Source organism: Pleurodeles waltl, chromosome 5, assembly GCF_031143425.1.
Source record: "Pleurodeles waltl isolate 20211129_DDA chromosome 5, aPleWal1.hap1.20221129, whole genome shotgun sequence".
Lineage (NCBI taxonomy): Eukaryota > Metazoa > Chordata > Amphibia > Caudata > Salamandridae > Pleurodeles > Pleurodeles waltl.
The window spans coordinates 68,453,405-68,475,973 of NC_090444.1; the positions used below are offsets into that span (position 1 = coordinate 68,453,405).

Consider the following 22,569-nt stretch of genomic DNA (forward strand, 5'->3'; position numbering starts at 1 on the left):
ACTCATGTAGAGGCATTTCACAATGACAAAACATTTCTGTACTCTACTGTGACTACTGTGCTTGATGCACTGAGGTGATCACTGCTGGTAATTGTGCATATGATGGCCACTAATTAAGTCTTGTGTTAAATTGTCAGCATTAAAGCTACAATGATATTAGAAGGTCTGGATTATTTTTTACTGAACATAGCTCAATTGGGTTAAATCATCACAGCCACATTCCCGAACCTATGCACATTTTTCCAGATTTTACCTTTCACCACTTTTAGATCCCCAGAAAAACTATGGGACCAAACAGAAGTTATAAACAATGCAAACAAAACTAACCTTCTACACCTGCAGCTAAAATGGTTTATTGCATCTGCTGTGGCATATCCTTCATCAATGCACTTCAAGTGTGATCTCAGAGTTTATCTTTAGTACAAAATGACATCCAGAAAGTTTAGCTCTTTCAATGGGACTCCCATTAACTTTTCACATTGAGGTATGATCCATGATCATGGTATATAATGAGATGGAACATAACATGCCTTCGGGGGCAAGCTGTACCTCTTATGTAGAAAAGAAAGAGGGCAGAGGAACGGAAGAATTGCTCTTCTTAGCAATAGGCTTGAATGGGTACTGGATGAACTAGACATCATCCCAAACATCAACGAGAGAACACGAGAGAGAGAGAGCGAGAGAGGAGGGCCATGTGAACTGAGGCTTTCACACCAATACTAAGGAAAGATGTGATGTGGCTCTTCATGGACACTGGGGGGAGAGGGAAAACACCCTGGGCTCAATTACATTGGCTGGAAAGTTAGCAAGACAGTAGTGTATGGCCTGTGATGTGTAGAAATGATTCTGGGGTGCAAACTCCTGCAAGAGGAACAGAATGGGAGGAGTATGATTTTTCTAATGCTCGTCATCTTAACAGGGAAGAGGATGACCTTGTAAGAGGATGTGTAAAAAAACAAGGCTCTCAATAGGTTTCCTAGGAAGAAAGAGTGCCTATAATTACAGGAGGGGACGCTCCTGTGTGGCAGGAACAAAGCAAGAGAGAGAGAGTAGAATGAAAGCGGATCCTCAGGCCCTTCCCTCTATTAGGGGTTATGGGATGGCCAAGTATGGGGAGGTGTCTCTGATAAGTCCCTTTGGTGGGAGGAAATGGACAATACAGTGCAACGAGAGCTTTGAATGTACTGGGAGAGGCAAGAGGGCCCTGCCTGAATAATGGATTCAAACTTACCTTAAGCGGAAGGAATGAGAGGGCATGTTCAATCAGCAATCTCATTAATCGCTTGGAGTAAAATATAAACTCGTCTCTATTGGTCTCTCTATTCCTAAAAGCAAGAAAGAAATGAGAAATTAGTGCAGAAGTATAGCTGGATGTTTTTCTACGAGAAAGACTAGGAAGCAAGGCTTAGAAATAAAATTGAAAGGCACAAGGATCAGAATATAAATAATAGAGAAAACCCCCAACCCAGCATATTACATTACTCGGAAATAAAGTTGCACGTTGATAAAGTGAGGAGTAAGGGAGAGAGTTGAGAAACTTGGATACTGTAGGGTTTACACACAAACACACAATCTGTAAACTTCATGTCAAAAAGGAAGGTGATTCTAGTGCAGAGACAAATGTGTCACAGCCATAAAAAGGTAGGGAGCAACAGGAAGAGGAAAGAATAGTCAATCCTTACCTGATAATTGTGTGCATGCCACGGACCTGAGGGGTGTTTTCAAGAACACTCAATGTCTTCGGCAGGGGCTGGCCCTGGTGGGCGGATGCCAGGGCGGCTCTGAAAGTAAAAGAAGTGTCAGCGTTTGCACCACCAGAAACTCAAGCAAACAAAGAGGAAGTTACAGAACCACACAAAAATCAACATGCAGTCAAATACATGGAAAATCCGGCACGATTCGAAGCACACAAGCATGAGCGCACACCACATATAAAACACCTTACACACAGGGACAGAAACAAAGTGGTGCATTAAAAAACTATGCATCCACTGAACCAATCCGAAAGACAAATACTGCCAACTACAGTGCTTACGTGAAAAACACGCACAAGTCAATTATATCACATATACTAAATTGTTCACGTGCATGCTTCAGTATTTCCAGATGTAATTAGCACATCTCCTTTACATGCAAAAGATTTAGACTCAGTACCACCTATCACAGCATATTTTCTAACCAACATCATAAAAGAAAATGTCCATATTTTTGAAAATGCCTCAATAAAGCATCTATATCCCAAGGAATGATCCCAGGCTCTTTACAAGCTATCCAAATCATCACGAACGCCAAAAAGCCAACTTTGTGCCTCTGAGACCACCAACTGTCCTCATTTTTCTGGCAAAGGAAACTCACGGAGATGTGGAGCAGCTCAAGTGACCAACATCCCAGCCAGGAACCGGCGGCTTTCAGAATATCAATTCAGCTTGCGTTTAAGATGTAAACTTGAAACAGTCACTCTTGGACAACTTCAGTCACTTACTGTATGACTGGCAATCAAGTGTTCTGGGAATCATTGTTCTTGATCTGTCAGTGGCTTTTGCTACAACTCTTCAACCTAGGAAACATGCATGGGCTTTTGTGGCAAGGTCGTGTGTTGGTTCTCCTCCTTTCTAGCCATCAATTAGTAAAGATGAAAAGTTTCCTTTCATGGAGATCTGCTGCGCCCTCAGATTTGACCCTTCACCCAGCACTGTTAAAGTTGTAAATGAAGTTTGTTGGCTTAGAAAATACAGGAGTCGCCATACACAGACATGTGGATGATCTGCATGTTGAAGAACCTCCACTCTCAGGGACATCCTTGCCCTTAGATCTAGGTTAAACACATAACTGGATCTCAGAAAATGTCTGTGCTTAATCCACCAAAATAAATATCACCTGATCTCATCCAAAACTAAAACTTAAATGTTCTGATAACTCTTAGCCATCACTGTTGTCTTCTGTAATATTACTGGGATTTAACTCCGACTCTCCTCTCACCATTATACCTTACCATTATACCTCACATCAACCTAGTTGCTACATCTTCTAACTTCCTTCTGCAGTCAAAAAGACCACCCCCCCCAACCTGGTCGACCCTTCTGAAAACTCCTTTACAAGCCAAGCTCTAGTAATCTCTAGGTTTGAAAATGATATGAAAATGCTATTTAGCAGGTGTCTCACAAGTATGACTAACTTTGCTAAACACACAAACCTTATTTACCAAAGCGCCTCACCATCTCAGGCAGCCTAAGGGCTCTTAGAAGACATAAAAGCTGACAGTTTCTCACTTCAAAACTTAATGCAGAGAAACAGTCCTCCTCTACTGATGCAAGTCCAGCTCGGAGCTCGCTAGTCCGCGTTATCTGAATTCAACACACACTTCTCATGTTCAGGATGTAGCTTGGGTACAGGTGGAATGGGTGAGTTTTTAGCTAAGGCCAATCCTCCCCTCACTTAATCCGCACAATGTGCTTAAATGCCTAGCCATTATGCTGTTTTTTATGATTATTTGAGAAGATCTGTTCTTATTTTGCAACCATTAACTTGTTTATTTGCCCAGTGCTAATCTTTCCAGTTGCAACGCATTTTGTAAGTTCTTAGTGAAGTGTGCTAGTACCCTCGGAGGTACAGGCAGAATATTAAAAAAATACCTTAAATCCACCTTCCTGTAAAATCTCCAAACATCTGCAATGGTCCCAGAGATAGGGAGAATATTAAATATGGCAGTCTTTTAGGCTCTTTACCGCAGTAGATACATCACCTTTAGCGTCCTTGAGCCATTACAGGAGACTAACGACCAAGTTTTGGAACTCAGACCAATATAATGTGAAAATTATCGGTGTGGCACAAACTATAGGTTACGTCCACTCTACAAGAGAAAGAAGAAGCTTAGAATATTAGAGTCTCATTTACTTCATCAGTGAGGTGAAGCAGGAGTTCAAGGAGCACTTAGAAAAGGCTTCGTTGTAACTTCATATCACAACGTGTGCATGAGGGTAAACCAGAGTAGTCTGGGGGCACAGTGAGAGGGTCAGGGGACAAATATGGCAGTCAATATAAAAATACTGCAGCAGCAGGAAAGGGAAATATTGTGAGAGGAAGATTCCAAGGAACTGCTTTTGAATGCTGTAAACCTATCCCAACTATTTCCAAACCTTTCACCTTGTCAGTGGGGTTACATCCACAGGTCAACCTCGCAGAGAAAGGAAGCTGCAGTACACTAGCTCACCAGGAGCAAAATTAAGAGAACATCTCAAAGTGAAACTACTTCATGAGGGATCCCTGTCAGGAACAAAGTGTGACGTTCTTGATTTCTGTATAAATGTACAGACATGAAGGGATGTTACAAACAGACGGCCTGGCCAACTTTTACTAAAAAACCTGATGTCCAACCTGAACTTCTTTTTAAGTACTTGACAGTGCAAGTTTAAGCAGCACCGTACAGAGAATATTTTTATTGTAGCAGGAATTTCTGGAGCCTCAGGTGCTGTAGACAGGTTACTATTGAGTGCTCTGGTGGAGACCATTTTACTGAACGGGGGCAATACTAGTCAATTCAACTCTGTGCACTCTCAGGCCCACCCCTAGGGAGTATGCCAAGTGGACTTTCCTCACTCTGACCTTGTGCTCTACCTCTATGCTGACCTCCAGACTTCATACCTCAATGGGTCATTGCGCTCGACTTCCTTTTCATTCCAGGGTCAAGCTGGGTTTTGTGGAAGCAACTTTGCTTCCTGCAAAGACCCCATTTCCTACAATTCCCTGTTCACTGCTTCAGCTCCATTCCTACAAGACCTGGGTGGGAGGAGGAACCAGCACATGGGACCATTCGTAAGCTCTTTTGAAGCCTATGCTTGCCCCAGTCCTTAGCTGGTCATTGTAGCAGTGTTACCTTATGATCCTCTGCTTCTAGAGATTCTTATTTCCTAAACCTATTTTGTAGCGCGTCTCGCTTTCCAAAGCTAGGCCTGTGCTGCAGTGTTTTCCCCGATTCTTCAGAGCTAGTAAGTGCTCCCTGATTCCTTGACCTTCTGTAGTTCATTCCCTTCTCTGCTTCCTCAGTTCCCAGTGGTCTGCCTTCCTAACCCTGCTGCTTTGGTTCTCAGTTTCCTAGGTGATTTGTTTGCCTGCTTTCTGCCAAGCGGTCCATTTGTTTTCCCTTCTTTCTTGTTAAGTACTAGTTCTGTTTAGCTCCTTCTCTAGTGTGGCTTTGTAATTATCATCAAAGGGTAATGAGGGCAGAGAATGCTCTGTGTTTGTATGTGTGTAAATTAAATGGATATTTGCAGTCAATATCTGTAACTATTATGAGTGAAGCTCAAGCAGAACTTCCGTCTTACCCATGGAGCTCCTGAGTTCTCTTCACCACACTCCTCTACCATTAGGTTATTATATCTATGTCTGGGACGCTATGCTGATTTGCCTCTTGGGTGCCGTTCCAGAGCCTGGACTTTGTTACTGTGTGCAGAGTTTCGCCAATGGATTCCTCTTCTCGGCCGATCCACTGTGTGATCTTGGGCTGCTGTGTTACCAATATCCTCCAAAGCCAAGATAGAAAGCAGATCGTCTAGTTAAACTAGAAGGACTACATCTGCTGCAGGGGGGATTAACACATCAGATCTCCTAACTTTCAGTGCCTGTTGATGGCTGCAGGCACACTGCGACTGCCTGCTCAGTCATGGTCACACATTAGTTAATATGTTCCAGCTTGATTCACAAACAATTTAAAGGACAGCAACATAAACGGTAAATTGATGTCATCCTTCAACTCAGAGGCCTGACTGCAGTTCTTGGGCTTTAGGGACTAAACTCGAAGATCAGACGTCTCATCCGAAAGAAAGAAGATAAAAGCACAATGAATGTTTTCAAACTCTAGACCATAAAGACAATTTATGGTCTGCAGTTATTTACAAACTAAATATTTGTGTACAGAGGAGCAAATTATTGTTGGTGGTGGTGAAACTACTGAACTTCAACACTGCTCTACTCAGCAAAAAACAACATTTTAACTGTGTCTCTTGAAAAGGCCCCAGTGAATAAGCTGGCATTGCATCAGAAGAGCCAAAGAGGTGGCTCTTCAAGGGGTTACATTCCATCATGCCCAGCTGTCCCTCTACAGATACCCCAGAATGTCCAAAAAAGCACATTAACAGGTGCGAGCTTCCAGATATCCTGTGCCCCGACTTCAACGATGCTCCGTGGTGAGTGCACTGATGGGAAGAAGAACCTCAATAAGGGCTGTGCTTAGAGGTAAACATGGAAAGATCTAGGTGGTGCCGAGAAGAAATGATACAATGCAAGAGCGACTTTGAGGATGAAATAGGTTCGATACAGCCTGGTTCAATGAGGTGTGGTCAGCCATATGTCAACTTTCCCTAACCAGGTCTGCAGCTGTGAATTCAGATTTCCAACTAGAGCAGGAGGAGACAGAGGAGGGTGAGTAGAAATGAACTTCATGATTCTGGTACTTGTTCTTGGTGTCTCTGCTTCTGTACACCTACCTGGCAGCCTCCTCAGTTAGCCTATGCTATTACTTTGCTTGTCAGAAATAACATGTTGACAGAGGTTGTGGCAGCTGTAGAGGCCAAAGCAATAGATTGAATTCAAACATACAGGAATCCCTGCAGAGACCGCTCCAAATTAGTGGCAAGTCTTTTTTTCTTTTTTTTTTTTTAGGGTCGAGCGCGCAAAGCACTCTGTCCCTATTGTAATCTCTCTGTGGGCTTGTAACCACGCCTATGAATTTGAGTGGTTTGTGGGCTTGCATATAAAAATTTGCTTGATTTCATTAGTGAAAGGCATGCACAGGTCGTGCCTTTTTTGGTGTTTAGCCTTCCTCGAGCGCACCAGCCAACTACTGAAAATATATAAGGCTCCATGTTTTCCGTACGGTTTGTGGACTACCTTTACTCTTTATTTCGTAGGTAGGACGATCTTGCTGGACAGCAGTCGAGCGCTTTGCATGATATCGACTGTGTTACATGGATAAATGCACTTTTGCCGGTTACATGGACAATTGCACTTTTGTCAAAAGGTTTTACTGTGAGCGAACTTCTGTTTCCTTTTGTGTGTCTGCTTCGCGCTCGAGGCGGCCGTCGACTCGCTTATGTGAAGCTGTTTTACTTTTCATTTTCAGTTTATGTGGCAAGAAAAGTCCGGTTAGGAGTTGACAACGCTAATAGATCTAACTCGAGCAAACCCGAAACCCATTGCATTGCAAATGCTTGTTTTATATAACAAGCTTTTTCGGTGCTGCATGCCAGACAGGCAATTACCTTCCAGTTGTGAGGATGGGAGAGCAAGGGCAGCGGGTAGCAAAATAATCATGAAGATATTTTTTCCTATTTACTGTTTTTCCAATATTGATTTAGCTCTTCTTCTATTTATTCCCTTTACTGATTTTTTATTTTTTCGGAACTGAGAATAAAATGGAGGACAAACTAGAAGGGAGACTAAAATAAGGACAGAGATATTCAACAAAAGGATGGATTAGGGCAAAAAAGGAAGAAAGACTGCTTTAGAACTTGCCAATAATAACTCCCTAAGTCTCCAAATCTCGCTCTACTCCCATTGTGAAAGGAGAGCTCAACAGGCATCCTCAGGAAGTGGCAAATCAAGCTAATCTGGTAACACTTTCTAGATTCACAGGTGATTCCACTGGTTGTCGGATGATAAAACAGAGGAGAGGCCCATCTGCTAGAAACGCCATGCTTCAGGAAGTGGCAGACAGGATCAGGTTCACCTGGATCTACAATATGGAGTGATCAGGCAGCACTGGGTGAGATTTTACAGACACAGATTGAGGGAGACATTCACCCTATAGATTTAGCGACTGTAGGACAGCAATGCAGGAGAGGGGGTTGCTTTTGTGTTGGGGTCATGTTTTCAAAGCAGACACTGCACAGAAGGGTAGGTGTTGTACTCCGATCACTGGCCCTTAAGAGCAACTATGGTGTCTTGCAATTGTCGAAGTCGCCAACGGCCTGAGAGGCCACAGGACACCACGAGTGGCAATGAAGGCACAGAGTCCACCTACACAACTTGATCAAAAGCTTGGCTCATATTCTGGGGGTGCAGAACTAGGCAGACACTGCAAGCTGCCATGAGTGAAATGGTGACTCCCCACTGCCAAAAGTACAAGAGCCACAGGGGCTACGACGTTCCGATGTGAAGACAAGGGTGGCTCAAACCCAATCCGGACCACTCCAGACATGCACTGTGAAAGGCCAACTGCACCGCACCATCACCATGTGAAATCCACCACAATCAAGCAAGCAGCATTTTAAAACAATTCCTCAAAACATTCAAAGGTAAGTGAAATTTAAACCGTTTTAGATGTTAATTCATACATGAAAAAATTATTGCAAACAAAGACCCGCAGGACTTGGGAGAGGGGGAGCCAGGCAGAAAGCAGGTTAGAGTGAAAGAAGAGAGGAGCCGCATGGTAGGAGCATTGTAAGGGTTGGGAGCAGAAAAGCAAACAAAGTACACAAATTTGTCCTCACATATCCCAGCGCAGTTTCCTCTGTCGAAGTTGACGTTTTGGGGTTTTTAATATATATTTTTTTATTTTTTTCCAACGCAGAGACAAGTCACAAAAGATGAACCAAAAAGCATAAAAAAAAGAGAAAACATTCTGCATTAGACAGCACAGAGAAGGCGGGAGGAGAAGGACGTTGGAAATGGGAAGCGGAGGAACTGCATCACAGCACAAGCTTTTTAATTGCTATTCCATCATTCCAGTTTAGTTTCAAAGTTAGGTTTAAACTCCCCTGTGTCAGTAATGTAATGACCCAGTACAATATCCCATTAGGTTAGCAAATTAATTTGTTTGTTTTTTTACTAACAAATATGTATGCATTGGTATTTTGGCTTTGTGTGCGTAGACAGTTCCTCCGCTGCTTCTCATCTGGTGATATAATGATTCAGATGAAATCTGAATTAACACTTAGCAAATGAGGGGCGAGAAGCTGTGCAATCTAGGTTACTTACCAGAAAGGAGTAGAAGACATTTGTACTTAGCAGGAAAGTTACCAACCAAAAAGGGAAGGACAATCTTATCCTGCAGGAAACGTACAAGTCACCCCTATGTGATCAGCACAGGTACCTAGACCTCCTCCATCAGTCCAAGCAGAGAATCACGAGGGAGATAGCACAAAGATCGCACAGAGAACACAGGCGTACACATCATGCCTGCTTAATGACGGTGGCCTTCAGCAGTATGGCTCAAGGCTTACAGGACCATAACCTCTGAACCCACTCCTAACACCTAACACAGCATCCCACTCGATCTTGCAGGAGGTTCAGCTCTAATGTAAATTGTGGCTCTTCCAAAGTTTAAAAAAAGGCAGGTGGTCTAGGACATTCAGTTTCTTTTAGTGAATGATGCTTTCCTTCACGGCTTCTTCTACCCTCGAGTTTGGGTTCCAAAGTGTGCATTTTATTCACCTCATCCCCAATTACTAAAGCTAAACAGAGACTGGCTACCCAGTGACTCTTGTCATGAGCTTCTAAGCTTGGCTGAAAGGGCCCTCTGAGCGTTGGTTCACATCATCTGCAGGTCACAACTTTAATACCACAGAACTTCCACCTGCTCTCTCTCTCTCTAACGGGGTAGCAACCATGATGCCCTTAGCTGCCACCCGCCCTTAATCGTCTGCCCTACACCTATGCCTAGAGCCACTGATCTTACTCCAACCCTCCAATGGCGTCTTTACTCTGTGCAGATCTTTTTGCCTCTTACCTCTTTCAAGGGAAAAGCAGAGGAGAAAAATGAGATGACATTGACAGGTGCTCTCCTGGCTTCCTACCTCACAGTGATTTCACGCTGAGATGACAAGGGTCAGTCAGGGTTAGAGGTCATGGCATGGCATTCCAATACAACACACATGGGAAGCAGGTGAACAAACGGAGGGGGGTTGGGGGAAGAGAGAAATAAAACAAGATCACTCAGTGGCCAAGCCAGTCAGAAAACAAGCCAGAGCAAAAACAGGTCACAGCAGAATACAAGGCACGAATACAGCAGTCATTGATCATGTCCTTGGGTTGAACATCCAAGGGTCATGCATTTCAACAGCACCTGGGGGTCCATGGAGCTGTGCTATCTCCAGGCCTTAAGTCAGTTCACAGACCATCAAATAATGGGCATCGAGCATGCAAGCATCTAGCTCCTGGAAGAGGGTGTTCATGCTCATGGTACTTCATTCGCAATTCAAAAAGAGTAGTCTGGTATCCAATGACCACAGACTGGAGCTCTTCTTAAAGATTCTCCTTTCAGGCTATTATTATATAATTCATTATGATGTGCTATGTGCGTTACATTTTTGTTATATCTGCCAAGTTAATAATTATGGATCATGCATTATGTAGGTCTTACTTTTGAATCTGATAATTGGTGCGCATACAGGTTAACCACCTCCAGTCATTTGGATGCATGAAATTTCGTCCAGAAGCCCGTTTCAAGAGGGCACACATTTTAGCAGACACATTTTTCCGGTTCAAACTGGATTATAAATATTGTGGGTTTTTTTTTTTTTTTTTTTTATTGAACTTGGTGGATTTCTTACAAAATCAAAGCCTCTATTTATAATGGTTTAGTTTCTCTTGACCACACTAATTTTCACTACAGCACGTTTTGTTAATTACCGGGTTATCCTTCTACGCATGTGCTACTAAATCGGAGGTCTTAAGCACCTCTGATAGCGTTCAAAGTCACGGAGCATGGCGGATTACTAACGAAAGCTAGTTTCACTGTTTTTTCTGTTATTTCAATGCTAGCTGTGGTCATATCGTTAATGCATTTTTTTGAGGCGTGTAGAGTTTGTGTTTATTTTGGTGCACTTGTACATTATTATTTGGTGTTGTTGCGCTGAACAATCAACTGTGGTTGTTACATATGGAGTGATTTATGGGCACTTCGTTTAGGTAATAGCCACTGACTAAGACACACGGTGATTAAGAGCACCAATAAGTGATATGTTTGGGGCTCACCTGAAGTCAATTACCTTATCTAGATCAGGGGACTCCAACCTTTTCTGTAACAAGAGCAACTTATGTTCAATGAAAATCATTCTGAGCTACTAATACTATTAGTCTTGTAATAGTGACCACATCCGACACTATTACATTAGTGGCCTCCCCATGCAATATTACCACCAGTGATCACCTCAGTGCATCAGGCAAAGCTGCCAGCGGTAATGTGAAAAGGCTTTTTCAATTTGGAATGCCTCTACATGGGTAACACAGGACAGTCATAGCCTCAATACATCTGGTAATATTAGTAATATTGCATGATTTATCATTCAAATATCAGCTTGAAACATATTTTGGAAATCCATTTTTCTCCAAACATCAGCTTATTAGGTCGGGAAATACACACATTTTCATCTCATATACACACTTTTCAGCAGTGAGATACATACACTAATTCAACCATGCACAAATATCTAATTTAGTACGCTGGGCTGCACACTAGAGAGCTACTTCCAGGTAGCTGGAGAGCTACCAGTAGTTCATAAGCTACTGGTTGGAGAAGCCTGATCTAGATGATCTCTTTTTGTTTAGTCTGCTCATGACATAGGGTCACAATGGCCCAAAATGCATTGGGCATCAAAAAGCCTAGGAATCAAAAAGCCTTGATTTTGAATGGATGAAATTGAATTTTCTGTCTCTTCTGGAAACAAGATCCACAATAGAAATTATGGAACTGTAAAAATGTTTATTAGGCATTAAAAGCCTGATGTTTAATGACTGGATGAAATCCAATTATCAAAATTGATTCAGCCTTGTTTGGCAACCACAGCACAGTGTGCCATGGAACTGGTGAGCATTCGTCTACCACCATCTATATTTATGCTTCAGTTTGTATCCCGGGGACAGAGAATGCTCCAAAATGGCACAATAGATAACAGCGATATAAGTTTCTGATAATCATACTATTTAGAATTGAGTTCCTTTCCTCCAGATGCAGAACTTCTAAATGGCCAAAGGGCAGATACTGAAACACCCAGGATTACATCAAAAGACCCACAATAAACAGAAGGTTTATTTACGAATCATGAGTTGTAGACCACAATTCTATGTCAAGACCAGAGGCAAGGATTCCAAATTGTTTACTTCATCAGCTAAAAATTAATAACTTCAAGGCAGTTAGAGGAATAAGTGTGGGGGGGTGTTTAACAGCCTGCGTGCACTCAGATCTTCTGATAAGGATGCAGAGGCGCAGCTGCAGCTCTCGCTACAGAGAGACTATTGAAAGGGGTTTCATGCCTGAACCATCAGAGGGTGCTGTGGTAATGGAGAAGCTCATTTTCCAAATAGCAGCTTTTCCATTTTGCAAAGCCAACCCTAGTCCCATATGGCACGGGGACCTAAATAATCAATACAACAGTGCATTACAAGGCACTTTTTGGGTCACTAAACCCACAGGATCGACACTAAGGAGGTAAGCCTCCCTGTCATGAGGCAACTTTCCACCCAACTAGCACTTTAGGATGACAGATACCCTTATATAGAAGTATACTCTATTCCTGATCAACATGCAAGGTACTGTGAAGGTGATCTCCATGAGGAGATCTTAGGCGGGCAAGGGTTTCCCCCTTTAGGGGTCGACTGGATGAATACCCTGGACTCGTTAGTTCATAAAGCAGTTTTCACAGCACTTAAGCCCTTGGAAAGAAAGTGATACTGGCCGCAGCCCAGCTCCTTCCAACTTCCAGGCCCAATCTCTGGGAAGGACAAGGGTATTGAATGCCAACTGAAGGTCACAGGTCTCAAGAACCCTGCAAGACCAAAAGTAAAAAGTCTGTTTAGACATCAAGGATCCATACGAATACCATTTAAACATCTCAAAGTGGTCTTTTTGAAAAAGCGTAGCTCATCCTTCTCTTACCCTCTTACAGAGGATAGTTATGGTTAACAGTCGTACAGAGCATAACTTTCCAGATCTGGGCAACTGAGGTTCTGCAGATGGAGCAGAAGATTGAGGCACTAGTCAGTCCTTTTCCCCAGGCACCCACAGATAGTCTTCAAGACAGGCCTGCCATGAGCAAGATCAGAATAAAATTCAGGGAATTCTTCTCTTGTGTGGTACTGCCAGAACCCGTAGAGGAAGATCCTTTGGGAGGAGGGATTGGGGGAGGGCTTGGAGAGGAAGAAAGGGGAAGAGGGTGCCATTGTCCCATGCAGAATGTGAGGTGCACATTACCTGTTTTTCCCACCCAAAGGTGGGAGGAAGTTTGTGTCAGTTCCTTCACAGGAGTCACAATATCACCAGGGAACCTTCAAACAATTCAGGAATTTCAGAGGTTTTTGGGACTCCAGTTCAAAACTCCAGATGAAGGGTGTGGTCCTCCTCCATACTGGAAAAACACTATATTGATCACGAACTGCAAGCCCTCCTTCAAAAGAGTGGTAGTGCCCACCATCCTACTTCCAAGGGGTTTTGAGATCAAAGTCAATGACTGGTTGTAAGGAAATGCCTCCTTGGCATGGTTGCCCCCTGACTTTTTGCCTTTGCTGATGCTATGTTTACAATTGAAAGTGTGCTGAGGCCTGCTAACCAGGCCCCAGCACCAGTGTTCTTTCCCTAACCTGTACTTTTGTATCCACAATTGGCAGACCCTGGCATCCAGATAAGTCCCTTGTAACTGGTACTTCTAGTACCAAGGGCCCTGATGCCAAGGAAGGTCTCTAAGGGCTGCAGCATGTCTTATGCCACCCTGGAGACCTCTCACTCAGCACAGACACACTGCTTGCCAGCTTGTGTGTGCTAGTGAGGACAAAACGAGTAAGTCGACATGGCACTCCCCTCAGGGTGCCATGCCAGCCTGTCACTGCCTATGCAGTATAGGTAAGACACCCCTCTAGCAGGCCTTACAGCCCTAAGGCAGGGTGCACTATACCATAGGTGAGGGTACCAGTGCATGAGCACTGTATCCCTACAGTGTCTAAGCAAAACCTTAGACATTGTAAGTGCAGGGTAGCCATAAAGAGTATATGGTCTGGGAGTCTGTTTTACACGAACTCCACAGCACCATAATGGCTACACTGAAAACTGGGAAGTTTGGTATCAAACTTCTCAGCACAATAAATGCACACTGATGCCAGTGTACATTTTATTGCAAAATACACCCCAGAGGGCACCTTAGAGGTGCCCCCTGAAACTTAACCGACTATCTGTGTAGGCTGACTAGTTCCAGCAGCCTGCCACACTAGAGACATGTTGCTGGCCCCATGGGGAGAGTGCCTTTGTCACTCTGAGGCCAGTAACAAAGCCTGCACTGGGTGGAGATGCTAACACCTCCCCCAGACAGGAGCTGTAACACCTGGCGGTGAGCCTCAAAGGCTCACCCCTTTGTCACAGCACCGCAGGACACTCCAGCTAGTGGAGTTGCCCGCCCCCTCCGGCCCCGGCCCCCACTTTTGGCGGCAAGGCCGGAGAAAATAATGAGAATAACAAGGAGGAGTCACTGGCCAGTCAGGACAGCCCCTAAGGTGTCCTGAGCTGAGGTGACTAACTTTTAGAAATCCTCCATCTTGCAGATGGAGGATTCCCCCAATAGGATTAGGGATGTGACCCCCTCCCCTTGGGAGGAGGCACAAAGAGGGTGTACTCACCCTCAGGGCTAGTAGCCATTGGCTACTAACCCCCCAGACCTAAACACGCCCGTAAATGAAAATGTCACTTACCCAGTGTACATCTGTTCGTGGCATCAGTCGCTGAGATTCACATGGTATGCATGAGCTCGCCATCTGGTGTTGGGTCGGAGTGTTACAAGTTGTTTTTCTTCGAAGAAGTGTTTTCGAGTCACGGGACCGAGTGACTCCTCCTTCTGTGCTCATTGCGCATGGGCGTCGACTCCATCTTCGATTGTTTTCCCCGCAGAGGGTGAGGTAGGAGTTGTACTATAGTAATAGTGCCCGCGCAATGAAAAATGTAAGTATGTACCTATTAAAGGATTAAATAATATATATACAAATGTACAAAATTGAAGGTAACTTCTGAACTGCTACAGGCTTCCGGGGAGGTGGGTGGGTCCATGTGAATCTCAGCGACTGATGCCACGAACAGATGTACACTGGGTAAGTGACATTTTCAGTTCGATGGCATCTGTCGCTGTAGATACACATGGTATGCATAGACTAGTAAGCAGTTAGTTCCCCATAAGCGGTGGTTTAGCCTGTAGGAGTAGAAGTTGTGTGAAATAGAGTTCTTAATACAGCTTGACCTACTGTAGCTTGTTGTGCGGATAGCACATCTATACAGTAGTGTTTGGTGAATGTGTGAGGCGTAGACCAAGTGGCTGCCTTACATATTTCCTGCATTGGGATGTTTCCTAAAAAGGCCATTGAAGCACCTTTTTTCCTTGTTGAATGTGCCCTGGGAGTAATGGGCAGTTGTCTTTTTGCTTTAAGGTAGCAGATTTGGATGCATTTAACTATCCATCTGGCTATACCTTGTTTTGATATTGGGTTACCTACATGAGGTTTTTGGAATGCAATAAATAGTTGTTTAGTTTTTCTGATGTTTTTTGTTCTGTCAATGTAGTACATTAATGCTCTTTTGACATCTAATGTATGTAGTGCTCTTTCAGCCACAGAATCTGGCTGTGGGAAAAAAACTGGTAGTTCTACCGTTTGATTTAGATGGAATGGTGAAATAACTTTTGGTAAAAAGTTTGGATTAGGTCGTAGGACGACCTTATTTTTATGTATTTGTATAAAAGGCTCTTGTGTTGTGAACGCTTGAATTTCACATACTCTTCTTAGAGATGTAATGGCGATGAGAAAGGCAACTTTCCAGGTTAGGAATTGTATTCCGCAAGAGTGCATGGGTTCGAAAGGTGGGCCCATGAGTCTTGTTAGAACCACGTTTAGGTTCCATGAAGGAACAGGTGGTGTTCTTGGTGGTATAATTCTTTTAAGCCCTTCTATGAATGCTTTGATAACTGGTATTTTATACAAGGAAGTTGAATAGGTAGTTTGCAGGTATGCAGATATTGCTGCAAGGTGTATTTTAATAGAAGAGAAGGCTAGCTTCGCTTTTTGTAAATGGAGCAAGTAATTTACTATATGTTTTGGAGTTGCGTCTAGTGGTTGTATCTGATTATGATGGCAGTACCAAACAAATCTTTTCCACTTACTTGCGTAGCAGTGTCTAGTGGATGGCCTTCTGGCCTGCTTTATGACTTCCATACACTCTTGGCTAAGTTGTAAGTGTCCGAATTCTAGGATTTCAGGAGCCAGATTGCTAGATTCAGCGATGCTGGGTCCGGGTGTCTGATCTGTTGGTTGTGTTGCGTTAACAGATCTGGTTTGTTGGGCAGTTTGATGTGTGGTACTACAGACAGATCTAGCAGTGTTGTGTACCAGGGTTGTCTTGCCCAAGTTGGTGCTATTAAAATGAGTTTGAGTTTGTTTTGACTCAATTTGTTTACTAGGTAAGGAAGGAGAGGGAGAGGAGGAAAAGCGTAAGCAAATATTCCTGACCAGTTCATCCATAGGGCATTGCCTTGGGATTGCTTGTGTGGGTATCTGGACGCGAAGTTTTGGCATTTTGCGTTCTCTTTTGTTGCAAATAAGTCTATTTGTGGTGTTCCCCAGAGTGTGAAGTAGGTGTTCAGAATCTGTGGGTGGATTTCCCATTCGTGGACTTGCTGGTGATCTCGAGAGAGATTGTCTGCCAGCTGATTCTGGATCCCCGGAATAAACTGTGCTATTAGACCAATTTGATGGTGGATTGCCCACTTCCATATTTTTTGAGCTAACAAGCTTAACTGCGTTGAATGTGTTCCTCCTTGTTTGTTTAGATAATACATCGTTGTCATGTTGTCTGTTTTGACAAGGATGTATTTGTGGGTTATGATTGGTTGGAAAGCTTTTAGTGCTTGAAAAACTGCTAATAATTCTAGATGATTTATATGCAGTTTTGTTTGATGTATGTTCCATTGTCCTCTTATGTTGTGTTGATTGAGATGTGCTCCCCACCCTGTCATGGAAGCATCTGTTGTTATTACGTACTGTGGCACTGGGTCTTGGAAAGGCCGCCCTATGTTTAAATTTATACTGTTCCACCATAGAAGCGAGAGGTAAGTTTGGCGGTTTAGCAACACCAGATCTAGAAGGTGACCCTGTGCTTGAGACCACTGTGAGGCTAGGCACTGTTGTAAGGGCCTCATGTGCAGTCTTGCGTTTGGGACAATGGCTATGCATGAGGACATCATGCCAAGGAGCTGTAGTATTGTTCTTGCTTGTATTGTTTGGTTTGGAGACATGTGTTGAATGACTCTGTTGAAATTGTGGATCCTTTGTGGAGTTGGCGTTGCTACTCCTTTTGTCGTGTCTATTATGGCTCCTAGATATTGCTGTACTTTGCTTGGCAGAATGTTTGATTTTGCAAAGTTGACGGTGAACCCTAGTTTGTAGAGGGTTTGTATGACTTGATTTGTGTGGTTTGAGCATTGTGTGAGCGAACTGGTTTTGATTAGCCAGTCGTCTAGATACGGGAACACATGTATTTGCTGCCTTCTGATGTGTGCAGCGACTACTGCTAGGCATTTTGTGAATACTCTTGGAGCGGTTGTTAAACCAAAAGGCAATACTTTGAATTGGTAATGTATTCCTTTGAATACAAACCTTAGATATTTCCTGTGTGATTGATGTATTGGTATATGGAAATATGCGTCCTTGAGGTCTAGGGTTGTCATGTAGTTGTGTTTTTTGAGCAATGGTAACACTTCTTGTAGTGTGACCATGTGAAAGTGGTCTGATTTGATGAATGTGTTTACTACTCTGAGGTCTAGAATTGGTCTCAGTGTTTCGTCCTTTTTTGGTATCAAGAAGTACAGTGAATAAACTCCTGTGTTTATTTGTGTGCTTGGTACTAATTCTATTGCATTTTTTTGCAGTAGTGCTTGAACTTCTATCTCTAGAAGCTGTGAATGGTATTTTGATAAATTTTGAGATTTTGGTGGTATGTCTGGAGGGAATTGCAGGAATTCTATGCAATAACCATGTTGGATAATTGCTAGGACCCATGTGTCTGTAGTTATTTTGTCCCATGCTTCGTAATATTGACGTATCCTCCCCCCCACTGGTGTTGTGTGGGAGGGGTGAGTGACGTGTGAGTCACTGCTTGTTGGTAGTGGTTTTGGGGCTTTGAAATCTTCCTCTATTCCTAGGGAATTGCCCCCCTCTATACTGGCCCCGAAAACCTCCCCTGTACTGTCCCTGGTAGGTGGGCGGTGCGGACTGTGAGGTGCTAGGTGTGGCCTGACCCCGAAACCCTCCTCTAAAAGGTGTTTTGCGGAAGGTGTTATAAGATCCTCTGCTCTGCGGGGAGTAGAGTGCGCCCATGGCCTTGGCAGTGTCAGTGTCCTTCTTGAGCTTTTCTATGGCTGTGTCGACCTCCGGACCGAACAGAAGTTTTTCGTTTACTGGCATGTTAAGCACTGCCTGCTGAATTTCTGGCTTGAATCCAGACGTTCTGAGCCATGCGTGCCTACGGATGGTAACCGACGTATTAATGGTCCTTGCGGCCGTGTCTGCTGCATCCATGGAGGAGCGTATTTGATTGTTGGAAATGTTTTGACCCTCCTCAACAACCTGTTTTGCTCTTTTTTGCAGATCTTTTGGGAGATGTTCAATGAGATGCTGCATCTCATCCCAGTGGGCTCTGTCGTATCGCGCTAGCAGCGCTTGTGAATTTGCGATGCGCCACTGGTTTGCTGCTTGGACAGCAACCCTCTTCCCGGCTGCATCGAACTTCCTGCTTTCTTTATCTGGGGGAGGTGCATTCCCAGAAGTGTGTGAATTTGCCCGTTTTCTGGCAGCCCCTACCACCACAGAATCTGGTGGCAACTGAGAGGTGATGAATACAGGGTCCGTAGGAGGCGCCTTATACTTTTTGTCCACCCTAGGCGTCACTGCCCTACTTTTAACTGGCTCCTTGAAAATGTCCTTTGCAAGGCGTAGCATGCCTGGGAGCATCGGCAGGCTTTGGTAGGAGCTGTGAGTTGAAGAGAGGGTGTTAAATAAAAAATCATCCTCTACTTGTTCCGAGTGTAGTTCTACATTATGGAATAGTGCTGCTCTAGCCACCACTTGTGAGTAGGCTGTGCTGTCTTCCGGTGGTGATGGCCTAGTTGGGTATGTGTCTGGGCTGTTATCAGACACTGGTGCGTCGTACAAGTCCCACGCATCCTGATCTTGGTCATCGTGGCTCATGGCGGTGTGAGCTGGCGAATGTGACGGGGTGTAAGTTGGCGAAGCAGGAGTTACAGGTGGAGGCGAGGGAGGAGGTGTTACCTTTTGTGCTGTTTGTTGCTGAGGAGTAAACTGAAGCGTTCTCTTTCGTTTGACAGGTGGAAGGGTACTGATCTTCCCAGTCCCCTGCTGAATAAAGATACGCTTTTGCGTGTGATCCACGTCAGTGGATTGCAGTTCTTGTTCAAATCTATGTTTCTTCATTTGTGAAGACATAGAATGCTCTTCAGTATAGGAGCCTGAAACAGGGTCTGATGTCGCTTTTTTCGGCTCCGAAAACCCTGTTGATTGTTTTTTCGGCTCCGAGGTAACCTTCCTCTTTTTCTGGGCCGAAAATTCTTGGCCTCTATGGTCTTCGGCGCCACTGTCTCGGCGTCGATCTGTGTCGACACCGAACTCTCGGTGTCGATGCTTCTGTTTAGCACTCTCTCGGTCCCGAGGAGGCTGCGTGCCGGTGTCTCGACCGAAGTCGGACGATCTCGACACTGAATGGGCCTTTTTCGGTGCCGATTTTTGGTCACCGAGAATTTGGGTGGAGCCATGGCCGGTTGGCAGTGGCGTCCCCTGGGCCTTCTTTCCTTTTTTAAGTTCTGATCTCGACGTCTTACTCACAGTTTTTGTAGAGTGTAGCTCGTCGGAGTCTGAATCCTGGATGGAAAAGGATTCCTCCTGTTCCTCTTCTGTCTCGAACTGTCGACGCTCCTTTGGCGTGGACGCCATCTGCAATCTCCTCGCTCGACGGTCGCGCAGAGTTTTTTGGGACCGGAACGCCCGACAGGCCTCACAGGATTCTTCGCTGTGCTCGGGTGACAGGCACAGGTTACAGACCGAGTGTAGGTCCGTATAAGGATATTTGTTGTGGCATTCGGGGCAGAATCGAAACGGGGTCCGTTCCATCGGCGTTGTTCTCCACGCGGTCGGGCCGACTAGGCCCCGACGGGGTGCCGAAATCTACCCCGAAGGGCACCGAAGCGCTTCGATGTTCAACGCGTCGTCGTATGTGTCTATCTCGAACCGGATCGCAACGATACCGTCGAAAATCTTCCGTTTTCAGCTATCTTTCCGTTCCGAAACCCGGAGCGACAGGAACACGTCCGAACCCGATGGCGGAAAGAAAACAATCGAAGATGGAGTCGACGCCCATGCGCAATGAGCACAGAAGGAGGAGTCACTCGGTCCCGTGACTCGAAAACACTTCTTCGAAGAAAAACAACTTGTAACACTCCGACCCAACACCAGATGGCGAGCTCATGCATACCATGTGTATCTACAGCGACAGATGCCATCGAACTTTAGTATTTAAGGGCTCCCCTGAACCTAAAGATTTAGATTCCTGCAACAACAAGAAGAAGGACTGCCTAGCTGAAACCCCTGCAGAGGAAGACCAGAAGACAACAACTGCCTTGGCTCCAGAAACTCACCGGCCTGTCTCCTGCCTTCCAAGGAACTCTGCTCCAGCGACGCCTTCCAAAGGGACCAGCGACCTCTGAGGACTGCCCTGCTTCGACGACGACAAGAAACTCCCGAGGACAGCGGACCTGCTCCAAAAAGACTGCAACTTTGTTTCAAGAAGCAGCTTTAAAGAACCCTGCAACTCCCCGCAAGAAGCGTGAGACTTGCAACACTGCACCCGGCGACCCCGACTCGGCTGGTGGAGAACCAACACCTCAGGGAGGACCCCCGGACTACTCTACGACTGCGAGTACCAAAACCTGTCCCCCCTGAGCCCCCACAGCGCCGCCTGCAGAGGGAATCCCGAGGCTTCCCCTGACCGCGACTCTCTGAAACCTAAGTCCCGACGCCTGGAAAAGACCCTGCACCCGCAGCCCCCAGGACCTGAAGGACCGGACTTTCCCTGCAGAAGTGACCCCCAGGAGTCCCTCTCCCTTGCCCAAGTGGAGGTTTCCCCGAGGAAGCCCCCCCTTGCCTGCCTGCAGCGCTGAAGAGATCCCTTGATCTCTCATTGACTTCCATTGCGAACCCGACGCTTGTTCTAACACTGCACCCGGCCTCCCCCTCGCCGCTGAGGGTGAAATTTCTGTGTGGGCTTGTGTCCCCCCCGGTGCCCTACAAAACCCCCCTGGTCTGCCCTCCGAAGACGCGGGTACTTACCTGCTGGCAGACTGGAACCGGGGCACCCCCTTCTCTCCATTGAAGCCTGTGCATTTTGGGCACCACTTTGAACTCTGCACCTGAGCGGCCCTGAGCTGCTGGTGTGGTAACTTTGGGGTTGCTCTGAACCCCCAACGGTGGGCTACCTTGGACCAAGAACTGAACCCTGTAAGTGTCGTACTTACCTGGTAAAACTAACAAAACTTACCTCCCCCCAGGAACTGTGAAAATTGCACTGTGTCCACTTTTAAAATAGCTATTTGTGAATAACTTGAAAAGTATACATGTAATTGAAATGATTCAAAGTTCCTAATGTACTTACCTGCAATACCTTTCAAACAAGATATTACATGTTAAATTTGAACCTGTGGTTCTTAAAATAAACTAAGAAAATATATTTTTCTATAACAAAACCTATTGGCTGGATTTGTCTCTGAGTGTGTGTACCTCATTTATTGTCTATGTGTATGTACAACAAATGCTTAACACTACTCCTTGGATAAGCCTACTGCTCGACCACACTACCACAAAATAGAGCATTAGTATTATCTATTTTTACCACTATTTTACCTCTAAGGGGAACCCTTGGACTCTGTGCATGCTATTCCTTACTTTGAAATAGCACATACAGAGCCAACTTCCTACACTGGTTATCAACCCTCAGAAACTCAACAGATGGCTGATACACATCCAGTTCAAGATGGAGGGGGATTCATCTTCTCAGCGACATTCTCCGTCCAGATGACCAGATGGTAAGATTGCATTCGAAAGATGTGTATCTTACAGTACCAATCTTTCTCCTAATCACAGATTTGAGTCTTTTTTCTTCTTTTTTTTTTTAAGGAGTGAGCAAATCTACAACCTTTTTTCTGTCCCATTCAGACTCTCATCTGTCCCTTGGTTTTTTACCAAGGTTCTAAGACCAGCCGTTGAAACTCTTTGATCCAGTGGAATAAGTTTGATAGTTAATCTGGGCTTTATTCTGCTGCTGAACCAATGCCCACATCGACTGAAGAAGGCACTCCAGACGACAGTATCTCTTCTCCAGGATCTGGGTTCCTCATCAACGTGGCCAAGTTGCTTCTCTCCCTAACCTACAACATAATTTTCATGGCCTTTGTAGTGGATTCTTAATTTGAAACACTATATTTTCCTCCAAAGAAGAGAAGAAAGGCGCTGAAATTAACTAAATCCAAGCACCGGATTACTCTC

At 44.8% G+C, this 22,569-nt stretch overlaps 1 protein-coding gene across 2 annotated transcripts in view; it reads right to left on the reverse strand.

Annotated features, from left to right (window-relative positions):
• LOC138295349 (uridine-cytidine kinase-like 1) overlaps window positions 1–22,569 on the reverse strand; it is a 224,947-nt gene that overhangs the window by 35,896 nt on the left and 166,482 nt on the right. Inside the window, exons 8-10 of one of the 2 annotated variants that reach the window (XM_069233582.1) lie at window positions 8,487–8,506; window positions 1,683–1,781; window positions 1,232–1,325 (exon numbers count right to left, since the gene is read on the reverse strand). In XM_069233582.1, coding sequence (XP_069089683.1) covers window positions 1,232–1,325; window positions 1,683–1,781; window positions 8,487–8,506 — 213 coding nt within the window. Of the gene's footprint in view, window positions 1–1,231; window positions 1,326–1,682; window positions 1,782–8,486; window positions 8,507–9,791; window positions 9,809–22,569 lie in introns of both variants that reach the window. The other variant, XM_069233583.1, reaches the window with a different exon arrangement.